Below are 14136 nucleotides of genomic sequence, written 5' to 3' on the forward strand. Positions count from 1 at the left end.
CAGGGGTTTCATTTGTTTGCTCGTCTTGGACATTTTATAAACTTAAAGGCAGCCTGCCTCGGTGAGGCTGAAACAATCACTGCGGTTTGAAGGAGAGAAACTCAGCAAGTCATAAATGGGTTAAACCATTTTCTCAGAGAGGGGGATTCCCAGCCCCACATGCTGAGCGTGGTCTTACCCGAGAGTTTTAAAAATTCCTTCTGCCTCTTTCTTCAGCTCTGATTTGATTGTTCCTTCACCTCCCACAGTTCAATGGAAAAAGAAGCACTGTGACATCTGACCTTCTTACTCTTGTTTGCTGTTAGTGAAGTTTAGTTTTTCTAATCTATTTCCATCTTATCTGCATGTTCTTTTGCACTCATGTTTTGTTTTTTTTCAATCATGTTGATTGCTGATGTTTTGTTCTTGATGAATGTCCTCAATTAACTGCCTTGTTTTGTTTTTAATCTGTGCTTCGTTGTAAAACAAAGCAAAGACAATTTCCCACAGTATCAAGACAATGGCACGGAAAATAAGTGAAACTGAAAACATACAGATAGATGTTTTCTCTGTAAAGTTAAAATTTCAGAACTCGATCATAGATAATCACAGATAATGAGAATCTAGATAATCATAGATTTTTTAGGGTGGAGATTTTTCACAGTGCGTGAACACCAGCTTGATGTCGGAGATGTTTAAGGTCGAATGTAGGGGGACGCATCGAGGTCCTTCAGCAGTTTTTTAGCAACTCAAAGACTGCGTTGATTACAGGGTGAGCGCTTCTCTCTCTTTTGTATTTCCTCTTTTTTCTCTACCCCCCCCCCCCTTCTATTTTATTTTTCCATCCCAACAGCTGTTGTCGGTGCACACAGCTGCAACAAGCCTCAGTCAGTCACACTCTGCAACTATTCGCTAGCCTGGGAAGCCCAACCAATCACCAAGTGTTGGGGATCAAGTGCACATGTGCAGACCCAAACACACACACACACATAGACACACACATGCTTTTGGGTCAGATGTTTGCGAGGCAGGCAGAGCAGACAAAAACAGAGCTTGGTTCATCCCCACTCAAACTCGCATGGCACACGTGGTTGTGATTCACCAAATCCCGAGGAACTAAACTCAAAATGTCAAGGTTAATTTGTGTTCCAGTGCATCTGAGCATTTCCACAACCACTTGTCCCGCGCTTTAACGAAACGATTACAGCAGCCGCCATCCTCCCCCCAGCCACAAAAAAACACAAATAAAACTAAATAAAAGGCTCAAAGCAAATCAAGATGTGATTTCAGTGGTACCGCTTTCTCCCAGAACAAAAAAAAAAAAAACACAACCAAACGCACCCATACGACCACACTGTGAGGTAACGGCAGAGCAGGCGTTCACGGAGGCTCGCCTCAGGGCCGTCCTCATTGTCCATGACCATCCAGCCTGATTCAAAGTGACACTCGTCTCAGCAGTGGAATCGCTGAAGGCCGCTGGTCGCTTGTGTAATCCTCAGGAGGCAGAACTGGAGATACAGTGGACCTTGAGATTGTTCTGTGGACACTGACGGACACATTGTACGTGTGTAAAAAAAATAAATTAAAAAAAAGCCTGTTTACCCTGAAACATGTGAGAGAGCCAATGCCGACAGTTTAGGTTCCTGCTCAGACTCATCATGCGACAGAAAGACTTAATGGCTCTGATATGCATGAGCGTACAGACGAGTGACGTCCAAACAATTATGATGCAGCGTCAACATCTCACGACCTCATTTTGGTTGCAGCAATTCAGGTGAGTAACATCCCCTCTGGCTGTCCTGTCTCAGACTCCACTTCGAGGCCCAAAATGGCTCCTCATATATACTTCATGATTTCCTGGAGCACGCCATACTGTATGTTAGTTACTTTGTGTTGTGTTTACCGTGAGCCTCAGCCTATAAACTGCAGAGCAATAGCAAGTTTATCCGCATATCATGTGCTCATGCCTGCGAGGGTCCACGTGGACACTCGTGGACTCGTGCAGCCCAAACTTATGACTGTGCTGACTGTGCGTTACTGTACAGCTGCACATGTGTGAACGCGTCCACGTGCACCCGTTGTAGCATAAACAGAACCATGTCCACGTCCACTGTCCGCCTCCATTTTGGACTCTGTCGTGGCCTTAAGAGGAGGACATGTCACTCCTACAACATGGAAGCATGTGTGAATCAACCATACACACACTGAAGCATATTGGTTTCTTTTTATAAGTAGAGTTGATTGCAATATTGTAAATATTGGTCATTTTGATTTTTATTGACTTTTCTTCTTACGTTATGGTGCCTAGTACAGAAGCTCTCATAACCAATTTCCACATGTCACACTACAAGGCTGATGTGAAAACCATCATTTAGGGAGAAGCAGAAGTAATAAGAAAGCCTGAGGACGGAGCTTGGTCATTTCCAGAACTTGCTGCTATCCACCTCCACAATATCGACTTGTTTCCAGGTGTGTATTCTCATTATGAAGTGACAGAATCACCTCTGGCTCTGCTTGACCAATGCAGCCTTCAAAGTCATATGGAAGTTGGAATATTTACATCAGTTCAACTGATTCCCTCATTTAAGAGAAAGCTTGGGCATATCCAACAAAGTCCATAACTCAAGGTAACTGAACCATAATTGAATGGTTATTCTGTAAATGCTGACTGTTTTTTAACCCTCACGTGACCAACTCCATCATACAACCAGTGCTCAACCCTAGAAAACCTTAATACTCAGTGTTTAGATAAAAACCTGTAATAACTGTGGCAATTAACATGTTACCCTACATTTAAACCTCAAAACCACAAGTCAAGGTGTTCGACGTTCACTGAATTTCACTTGGATTTGTTCCAAAAGGGTCTGGAACTGTGTAACCACACTGCTGCAATGCAACACAGAAGAAAAAAATAGCACATGAGTTTATTTTCCAGCCACAAGAAAATGAGAGTCAATCACAGTTGGACGCAGCTTTGATTTGCAGTTTGGGGAACGCAAATGTCTGCACGTAGGGTTATCCGATGGGGAGAATGCTTACAGGTCGTAACCGTGGTAATGTTACCTATTGCTGCCTCACATGACACTAACACGACAGAACTCCAAACAAACAATGTTCAGAAATACCAAAGCTTGGGGAAAGTACAGAAACACGAGTGGCATGGTTTCAATCTGCCACATACAACAACAAAATGCACATTTCCTGCTGCATGCGATTACTTTCTGAGCAGATCCGGCAGCTCCGACCCAGTCATCCTCTTTCCTCTGCTCTCATTTCTACCAGGCAACAGCAGGACGATGTCGCTGCTCATCTCTGATGGGGCAATGGAGGAGGGAATCTGGGCTGCAGGAGCACCAGGCCTCCATCAAATGCCTTTTCCACTATGTGTGTGTGTCATGGGATGAACAGGCCAATCCCCATCCGTCAATGCAAAGCCACTCCAGCAAAAGGCCTGTTGGGCAATGCTGTGCACAAATGCGCAATGAAACACCGCCCACCCAATGGCGCACAAGTCGGTCAGCGTGGTAAAGGCTGTCATGCACGGATGGGGTTGGCCTGATCAGTGCAATGCAAAGCGTGCAGTATGCAAGGAATATTTTCCTGGGGTGTGGATGAGAGGAGGGAGGAGGGACCTCGCCGGGACCAAAATAGGTGTGCTGGGATGATGTTTGCATCGCTCAAATAAAAAAGAATGAATGGATGTGGAACAGTAAGAGGCCAAAACGCTATCAGAGAGATAATCCAGTCCAGACCGCACCGGTCCCAAGTGAAGGAGGGGAGGGGGGGGGGGCATGTTAGAATAAACGTGTTCCTGAGACCGTGAGAGGGGAAAATATATAAATGCATGTTTGTGCTCCAGTTTCCGCCCGTTTGTTCTCTCGGTTGGGGCTTTAACACACACACACACACACGCGCGCGCGCACACGCACAGATGGAGGCTCACACCAACCTTGTAGACTTGTCCATAAGTGCCATTTCCAACCACTTCCACCAACTCGAAAATCCCAGCAGGATCCTGTATTCCAAAAGAAAAAGCATAAAAACAAACACACATAAAAAGGCTTGATTAATTGATTCCCTGTAGTATTTACAAGCTGGGTTCGTTCGATGCAGGAGCCGGCTGCGCCCGGTTTGCTGGCCTCCCATGCCAGCGGATATTAGACAAAGAAAAGCTACCGCAGGGCTGTGTCAACAACAGCACTGCTTACAACATGGTTGCGTTTTTATATCTGAACATGGAAAAATGAAATGCACTCAGAAAATGTCTGTGTGACACACACTCACCCTCAGGGATGCCAGGTCTATATCCACCAGACTTTTGGCCGGGGACTCGTTCGCCATTTTCGTAAAAAACGGTGATAAATCAGCGGAATAACGGCGTGTTTTTTATTCTCCTTCAGGCGGACGGTGTGTGTCTCATCCTCGGGTGGTTTTAGTTTTAATCCCGCTGGTGATATTTTCTATCCAAGGCGCGTTTTTCCCTCTTTGTAAATCCCCGGCTGAAGCTCCGCTGCTGCTACATACCGACCGACTGCCGGAGCCCTGCCTGCTCTACCTACCGCTCTCTCTCTCGCTCTCTCTCTCCCTGTTCCTGTGTATGTCTCTCTGCCTGTATTCTCCGCCCTCTCTCCCTCGCAGTCTGTCCGCATGTCTCTCTGTCCCTCTCTCTCTCTCTCTCTCTCTCTCCACTCTCCGCCCCTTCTCTCTCTCTCTCTCTCTCTCTCTCTCTCTCTCTCTCTCTCTCTCTCTCTCGCTCTCTCAGACAGGGACAGCCCCAGACTTTTTGGGGCCCTGAACAGAATCTGGTTGCCCCCTCGCACCTGAAGAGGGAGCTGTAAATTGAGCAGTCCTCAGCCCATAATAACCCACTAACACTTCCCTTGTAAAATGCATTTATGGTTGTGTCTTATGGTCCATAGCTATGGTCGGAGCCCACACACATGTAGCCGCCATGGCACCTTCTCAAAAATGTAACCACACATTGGGGCTACACGGATGCCACGTGCAGAGTGACTCTGAAGGCCCGGCGTTGTGAGCCGCTGAGCCACAAAATATAGAAGCACAGATGCAAGCAGAGCAGTGGGTTCTTCTCTTTCTGTGGCATTTTACATATTTTCACACCTGTGAAGGGCTGCTGAAGGAGTGTAACTGAGTACATTCCAGAATCAGAATCAGAATCAGAAATACTATATTGACCCCCCCCCACCCACCCACCCCGGGGGGAAACTACACAGTTACATGTGCTCCCATTCAAAAGTAGAAAAGTAGCATACATTTAGAAATGAGAAGTATGTACAAATAAAGATATAAAAAATAAGAATAAAAATATATACAATAACGCTGTACATGTATGTGTGTATACAGGAAGTATATATATATATACTTCCTGTCCAGTGAAAACCATGTATCTTCAAATTTGGTGATTTTGAATCTGAATTTTTCAGATAAACTGAAGGATGAAATGTTCCTCCTACTTCTTAAGCTAAATAAACTATTTAACCCCCGCCACCATACTTTAAGTACATTTTGCTGATAATACTTAGATACTTTTACTTAAGTAAGGTTTTGAATGTAGAGTATTATCACAGTGCAGTATTGCTACTTTTACTTAAGTAAAGGATCTGAGCAGGGAAAAGTACAGGTGATACACATTTCGTCAAAGATGGCTCAGTTCCATCAAGTGTCCAGGTGAGCCATCATGCGCAACACCAGGACCCTGAGGTAGCTCACCTTCATGGAATGCAGTCGTTTCTTAATGTTCAGTAGCGCCTTTGCTTTTCCTGCTCTGCCATGCCAAAATGTCTGCTGTGAAAAAGGTCTATAGACAGATGATGTTAATGACATGACACAGAACAGAGGTTAAGGCAAAATAATATTTAAAAAATATCATTGTTATAAAATATCATAATGAAATAATCAATCCCCTCAGGGCTGCCTGTAGGACCACGTAGAGGACCACAAGTGGGTTAGGGCGCTATCAGTGGATGAAATCCGACACTGAACTATACATCAAAACCTTTGCCAAACCTACGACTGTTGTTAACCTGTTGCATCACTAATAAGCGCAGCCTTTAGGGAAGTAACAGACTGAACGTGACAAGTTGGAGCCAATTTAGGAAATAAAGCAACATTTCCTGCTTGCGTTTCCACCGCATGTGAAGAAACTGAAAAGTTAATGTACAAATGTAATATTTAACACGTTGTGAATCGTAATATGTAAATATGTATCTCATATGCACCCTTACTGAAGTTGATTTAACGTTTTGCAGTGTATTACATGAGCCTCCTCCTTTCTCTCCACGTCTCTCCCTGTGTCCCCCCAACAGACAGATACAGGGCAATTAGAGCATGTGAAATGGAAACAGTGATAAATATTTCAGTGCTGCTGTCACTGCTCTGCTGTTCTGTTGGAGGGTATGATATCCAGACAGGCAGCATTATATCCTGCTGCCATCAGAATCAGAATCAGAATTACTTTATTGATCCCAGGGGGGAAATTGTACAGTACCGGTGCTCCCATTCAAGATTAGAAAGCAGAATAAATTTAGAACTAAAAGCATGTACAAAATAAAATCAAAATATACACATTTACAATATTTAAGTGAAAAATAATAATAAAAATATATACAACAGCAATGTATATGTTTGTCTATATCTATATATATGTATCTATTGCGCTGTCATTTAAGAATAAGTAATATTGAGGTAGTATATGTAGAAGATTTCCAGTCTGTTTCTTCTGAGTGTCAGTTGGAACAGTCTGATGGCCACAGGCAGGAATGATTTCCTGTGGCGCTCAGTTGTACATTTGGGAGGAATGAGTCTCCCACTGAAGCTGCTCTTGTGTCTGACCAGTACGTCATGGAGAGGATGTGAGACATTGTCCAAGATGCCCCGCAGCCCCCGACAGCATCCTCCTCTCTGACACCACCGTCAGAGAGTCCAGCTCCACCCCCACAACGTCACTGGCCTTGCGGATCAGTTTTTTGAGTCTGTTGGAGTCCGCCACCCTCAGCCTGCTGCCCCAGCATGCAACAGCATAGAGGATAGCACTGGCCACCACAGCCTCACAGAACATCCATCACCCATACCCGTCAACTGCCCAACCTGATTTTGGTTAGCACTCATAAAGACTAACTTACATTAAGAATCACATGCTGAAATCTTATCATGTGATTTCAATATTCTAGTTTCTCTCAGTTGTATTCTACATTGATGTGAACCGGTTTAATTGTTAATTTCTTCAACTTCATATCATCCAACAGCACAAACATCAGGTCAAATGCGAAACACATTACACATTTATCACACTGGCACAGAGGAGTCCACTGAACAGTCAGACGGAGAACAACTAAAAGGCGATCACGACGGAGCCACTGGGTCGTTGCTGAATGATGTTACTTACAGAACAAAGAGTCAACAGCCATTCTACATCAGCTCTGCGAAGCTGTACGTAAGCACAGGGGTGAACATGCTGATGTTTCACAGGTGTAGTGTTCACCACGTCCACCGTCACAGTTCAGCGTGTTAGCATGCCAACAAGCACAGCTGAGGCTGATGGGAATGTTTTTAGTTTTTCAGATATCGGACGAATGAAAAATTTGACCTGATGATGGCGCTAGATAAAAAGTCCGGGGATCCATTATTACAATTCTTCCTCATGGCAATCCATCCAGTAGTTGGTGAAATATTTCAGTCTGGACCAAAATAGCGCACCAACCAACTGTCACACGTTGCTGCTAGTGTGGCTAACATTAACATTAACATTAAAAATCTAACCTACCTGACACAAAATGTAAATATCCATGTTTCAGCAATGATTCGGACTGTCTCTGCAATGACACATTTGCTTCTCTTCCGCAGTCTGTAAAGCCTGCAGTCAATTCCTCAAAAGGTCTTTACCATTTTCAACAGTTTTTTTTTTTTAATGCAAACGCACGGCAGATTTCTGCCTTCTGCTGTAACTTCAATGCTTTATGTTTTCTATTCCGCAGGAATGTATGCCCCTTTCTAACACAGTTTTACTATTGCCTGCTAATGATGTTGGTTATCCAGATGTTAAAACTTATTCCACTGCCTCACTCACTTTAGTTTTGCTATCCACAAATGCCAAAAAATCAACATCTGTTGGCACACATGGAACAGAAACCACAGGACTTCAGAGTCATTAAATTGGGACAGAGCAGGACACACATCAGAATTACTTTGATTACAGTACACTTAGAAACAAACAGACCTACATTTAGTATAGTAGTATTGCAAAAAAGCAAACGAGGATCACAGATTTTTGAAAACATTCATCATCAGCACATAATAACTTAATAGGAAAGAACATAATAAAATAGCAAAAGCCTGGAACAGAGTAAAATATGAAGACATTAGATGACATTGCTTTATATCATTTTGTCTAAAGCAGCTAATCTGAAATACATTCTTGTGCTTTATGTTAAATATTCAAGGCAAGAACTGATGTATCGTGTCATGTTAGGGTTAATGGTGCACTGCCCTAAAACTTGTGCTTTGGTCTGTACTCTTGAGTGAGTCTTTCCTTTGAAGGTGATGGAGGGGGACGACCCACAGACATCAAAGTATCACCCACTGGGTGTGCCCTGCTTTCATGTGTTATCTATAGCTGGGATATTTCAAGGATTTCAGGCTGTATGGACATCTAAATTACTGAGTTTATTCTAGACCTGGAGAGCACGCTCCCAGTGGGTCTGCTCGGTGAGTAACTAACACTGAAGACTTCAGCTTATTGTTTCAGTTTTATGGTCCATGACTTTACTGTTTTGGTTCACTCTCACCACTCTCAGTCATTTGGGGCCGCACTTGGCAGCGGTTTTCGTCGCAAAAGCTGTAAAAACCCATAGTATGCTACCTGCTCAGCACCAAACAACAGGCAGACAACGTCAGCAACTAGCTGGTGAACATCGCGGAAAAAATGTAGCCAGTAAAGAGCCAGATATTTCCCTCACGCCTGAAGGAGAGTGATCACTCCAAATGAATACTAGTGTTGCTTCATGTCTTCAGGATGTATGAATAAGCATCTGTTTGCTAACAGGTTTGCCATATCAACTTTAATGGTGATAACATGTTAGTGTTGTGTTTTCAGCTTGGCTGAGGTGGACAATGTGACTGTCAGACAATCAGAATCAAGTATTTTCAGTGGCCATCGCATAATATTTCATAATGGTAGTTTTGACCCCTCATAAAACTATTTTACTTTGTTTGATCCAAAGAGGGGAAGTTAATAATTTCCGTGTCTGGTCAGCCAGTATCATATGATTCATGATTGCCTGAACAATAAAAATAGCAGCGTGGAGGACGCTGTCTGAAGTCTGTGGGTGGCGAGTTTCTAACATTTGCAAGCGACCTGGCTGAACCTGAAATTAGCAACAATGCTGTTTAATCTATGTTGCAAACACACCCACATCCCTGCGTCCACACCTTTCAAGGTGGACAAAAGCTCTGTCAAGCGTCAGGGGTGATGTGTGTGAACGTTCACCAAACCGAACCTCGAGGTGGCTGCCTGCTGGGCACAGATAAACATGCAATACATTCAGTAAGTGTTTTACTGTTTCTTTGATTAGAAATAAATGGAGTGTATTATTTACTGTCTGCAGCTAACCTGACTGACTGGTGTGTGTGTGTGTGTGTGTGTGTGTGTAAAGATTAAAATAAACATTTGTTTGGCTTTGTGTCTGTCTGTGTCTGTAAATGGAATCTATTATATTAGCAAACACACACACACACAATATAAACATAAACACCACGACTCAACAACCACAGCTGTCAATCCGGTCACACAAGAACTAAAAAGTAAGCATCGGAGAGTCAGCTTTGAGTCGACGGTTCTCCATATTTATATTTGTGTGTGCTCTTGTATTTCTATCTTTGTGGCTACCTGTAACATGTTTACAAAGTGAGAACATTTTGGCAGTTTGAAGGTTAAAGGGTCAGTTCACCCAAAAAGAAAAAACACACATTTTTTTAACCTCGAGCCACATGTGTTGCTGTGGTTTTGAGATATTTGTCTCTGAGATCTCTGATATTAAGTGTATATTTCAATGCAATTTTTCACAGGAAGTACTTTTCTTTTTTTTTTTAACCAAAGAAATAGTTCCAATAAAAACAGTTGACAGTGATTATTTGGATTACATGCGTGGGCCTACAGTATTACTCCCTACAGACCTCAGAGTCTAGGTAAAAAACACTCTTCTTTAGTATTATTATTATTAGTTCTGGAAAAAGAATCAAATGAATCCTCTGTCTGCTTCCTCTTTCTTTTCTGCCTCCATCTTGTGTGTGTGTGTGTGTGTGTGTGTGTGTGTGTGTGTGTGTGTGTGTCTGGGGTTCTGTGTTTGGATGGGTCAAACACTCAGCAAACACTGTCTGTTTGAGTTTGAGTCTGTTTGCAACCACTTCCTCTTTTATGCTTCGCTCTGTATGCATTGGAGGAAGCTGTGTGTGTGTGTGTGTGTGTGTGTGTGTGTGTGTGTGTGTGTGTGTGTCCCAGCTAAAAGAAGAAGGTGAGTACAGTAAGTGCTTCGTCAGGATGTTGGGAAGATATTTGATCAATCTGGAACACCAGATCCGTCACTACATCACACTTAATATTATAACCAGGATTGAGATGAACCAGTTCGACGTCAGCAGACTTTGCCCTGATGGCCTTGAGCTAGCCACGTAATTGTTTTCATCAACGGACTGAGGGTGTGTTACTGTGTGAATGTAAAGGCTTGAAAACTACACAGTGCTTAGTCACCTTTCCCTGGACGAACAGAAGTCACTGACTGTGAGAAATGAATATAATAATAATAATAATAATACTAATAATAGAAAAGAATAACTCTGTTGCAGTTTAACCTTTCTCCTCCTGCCATTAATGCCCATGTTTCAAATTCTAGTTCCACAGATATAATTGCCAGTCAGAAGCTCCTAACATCTGTTCTTTCACTGGTTTAAAGTCACTTCCTCCTGGTGTTTTGGAACAAACCAAGATATAATATATAGAGACAAAATGCAACCCTGAAAAATGTAATCCATGTTGCTGCCGCCTAAATTCTGGTGTGGCTTCTTCGCTCCCATCACAGACATGTTAACAGAGCGCAGTAAAGGAAACTGTCACAGTTATCACATCAAATGTGACAATTACCTTGGTGATAGTTTAAGGCTTAGACACAACTCAACCTGGTACCTTCTGATAAGCTAACTTCACTGCACCTCACTGTTCCTTCAATGGAAACTCCCCTTGCAGCAACCCTTAAACATACAACAAAGAAAAACAAAAGCACGGTAAATAATTACCCATAAATACATTGGCACTAGACGCCTGACGATTATAATGCTGGTATTTCTTCTTATGTAGAAGTGGCTAGAGGCGTTGGCAGTCGTAGGGGGAAAAAAATCAGGTGTTTGTCAGAGAAATTAGCATTCCTTCTCTGGGGCCCCCGACCAATCCAACCATTACCTTTCAAGGCAGCTTGTCATGAACCAAAATATCAGTCGAGGGGAAATTTGGAGCTTAATGGTGAAAGACAAAGAAAGAGCAGGAAGTGGCAGCCTAGTGTCTTTAGTTTGCCTGCAGAGCAAAGGGTGTGTTTCAGATGGATTCACAATGGGTTTGAGCTGATGTTAAGTTGCATACATCGGCCAGATCAGAACAGTGCTTTTTATTTACTGTACCAACTTACCTTAAGTCTGAGGGAGAACTTCACATGGTGAGTGAAAGATGTGATAAAGGAAGAAGTTAGGAAAACTAACCATGAGCTAAGAAAAACTTGGGACAGCATCGAGGGAACACCTCCTCCGTCTCCATGTCCTTGCCTTCGGTACAATGAAGCACCTTTCATTTGATTTCAGGTAATTCAACCAGCACTAACGGGCCACTTCCTGGTGCATTTACTCAGTTGGAAACCCTCTTAATTAAAAAGAATTTAATAGTTAAAGAAACAAAAGAATGCATTAGTTTAAGGTTTATCACAGTGACCCGACAACCCACTCAGGACTTTGTGTCCAGGTCATTTGTAAATCTCAGTCCTTTCAGACAAACTGGATTTCTACAATCAGATAAGGGCCAAATTTAAAATGAAGTCCGTAAGTGTGTGTCCCAGCAATAGGGAAAGATTACGCATTCATAACGTTCTCCAATGTCCCCCAGACACGTCAAAAATGATCATTCTCAGAATCTAATTTGAACCAGGATGTGCTATCTGGGATGTCCGCCTTTCTGTTTTGACTGTCTTCTCTCACCTCTCAGGAAGAACCCTGGATGAACTCAATGACCCCACAACTCATCTCACCTGCTGTTTCACTAACAAATACTGCCCCCTTGTGGCCCACAGGCGGTACTGTGTCCTACAGCCAAGCAGGGAACGAGGGAGAAATTTAAAAAAAGAAACAACCCAAATTGACTTTGCCCAGCAACAGTCACACTGTGCAGACTATATAAAACGCCGTCAGTGGCAGAGCCTGAGAGGAGGAAAAACAGGAAGATGCTCACTGTCTGCTCTACAGTGGCTGACACACACACACCAGCCAACACTGCAGCCTCATCTACAAATGTGGAAGTGAGCACCTCATTAACTTGCTCAGTGTTTTTCCTCCCTGCTCACTGACGTGTCAGTTTTTGAAGCATTGTGATAATGGGCTGGTGCGTCCTGACAGTCCACGTCAAGCCTGGAGAGCTCAGGCCAAAATGATCTAGATTCAAACCAGGTTAGGCAAACTATGGAGTCCGTATGTGTCTCTCTCTGAGGAATCAGTTTTCATATTGTTGTATCTGAGTCTGGTCTGTGCATGTGATGTGCCTGCATCTGAAGAGAAAGTTTCCCATTCCGTTCCAAAATCTTCCATCAAACTTTCTCAAAGATAACATGCTTTGTTTCCCAAATGTGTTCATCAGGGTGGTAAATAATATATATATATATTTTTTTTTTCCTGATTTCTTTATGTTAGTCATGTTAACAGCACTAGTTTTTACAAAATAAGATATTTAGTCTGAACCCAGGATACTTTGTATTTATTTCAACTTTTGTTTCAATGTCAGACATTTGAGAAGTAAAGTTTGGTATACTGGAGAAAAGTTGTGTGATGTGTTTAATGTTGATGGACTCACCCTGTGAAAAGAATAAAAATGGCTTCTTCCTCTGAATCAAAGACACATGTAACAGTGGGGTGATGGCATTTATCACAAAAGCATGTTATGGCAGACTCACAGAGCCAGGGTGCCCGTGAGCAAGTCACGTTCTCGTTTGAGAGTCAGTGGCAAGATTTTCCCTCCGCCTTCCAAACTGTGGAAGAACAGTTCAGAAAAGTATTGACGAGTTAACATGTTAAGCTGTAATTAAGCTGAGATGTGCTTTTTCTGGAAGCTTTCTGCTTTATGGTTCACAAGCATCTACTTAACAATATATATAATTATATATACAACCACCTGTGAGCATGACAGTCAGATATGGCTAGATGAGGATGTTGTTGCTGTATGGAAACTACGTCACTTTCAAATTTTCATCACATTTTCATGATCTGAAACAGCTGCTACAAAACAACAGGTGGACACAGGACTGAATGGGTTTTTCTTTATTTGCGATAAAAAATAGGTATAAGATCTCCCTTTACAAATATACCAGGGAAATGCAGCACGTTGTGAACCCCGTCCCCGTACGGAGAGCAAGTGACTGCAGTGGAGTCACGAACATTTGGAAGGACAGAATTATACATAGAAATAGTGCAATTACATGCACGCTAAGAGTGAAATTACAACCACAGATGTCCTATGAAAACGTGACCGGCTTTAAGTTAAGCATATGTGCTTCAGAGTGCTCCTCAGTCTTCAGAGTCACTGTGGCTTGTAAATGCTTGATTTCATTTGATGACTTGCACAGATAGTTAAATTTAAGCTGTCAACACTTCCTTCATCATTTTGCCTTCCTTTTAAAAAGGTACGCTGTTGAATTGTATTTTAAACAAAGTCAGGTCTACATTCAGTGTTTCTCACCAAAACAAATCAAATCCTCATAAAAAAAAACATTTGCAAATCTGATGTTTTGAATATTTTGAAACCTGCGGGCCTCTTCTTCCCTGGAATTTGCTGCCACATTGCTACGTTTCTTGGCGTCTTTAACATGTTACTCCAACCAAGTGTTGGTCAGTGGA

At 42.6% G+C, this 14136-nt stretch overlaps 1 protein-coding gene across 16 annotated transcripts in view; it reads right to left on the bottom strand.

Annotated features, from left to right (window-relative positions):
• The window catches only part of map4k4 (mitogen-activated protein kinase kinase kinase kinase 4), a 90929-nt gene extending 86492 nt beyond the window's left edge, over nt 1-4437 (bottom strand). For 15 of the 16 annotated variants that reach the window (XM_070914448.1, XM_070914446.1, XM_070914445.1 and 12 more), the window contains exons 1-2: nt 4264-4437; nt 3929-3994 (exon numbers count right to left, since the gene is read on the bottom strand). In XM_070914448.1, coding sequence (XP_070770549.1) covers nt 3929-3994; nt 4264-4320 — 123 coding nt within the window. In that variant the 5' untranslated portion in view covers nt 4321-4437. The remainder of the gene's footprint in view (nt 1-3928; nt 3995-4263) is intronic. The other variant, XM_070914459.1, reaches the window with a different exon arrangement.
• Between the last annotated feature and the right edge of the window lie 9699 nt (nt 4438-14136).

The sequence above is a fragment of the Enoplosus armatus genome, chromosome 11, assembly GCF_043641665.1.
Source record: "Enoplosus armatus isolate fEnoArm2 chromosome 11, fEnoArm2.hap1, whole genome shotgun sequence".
Classification (NCBI taxonomy): Eukaryota; Metazoa; Chordata; class Actinopteri; order Centrarchiformes; family Enoplosidae; genus Enoplosus; species Enoplosus armatus.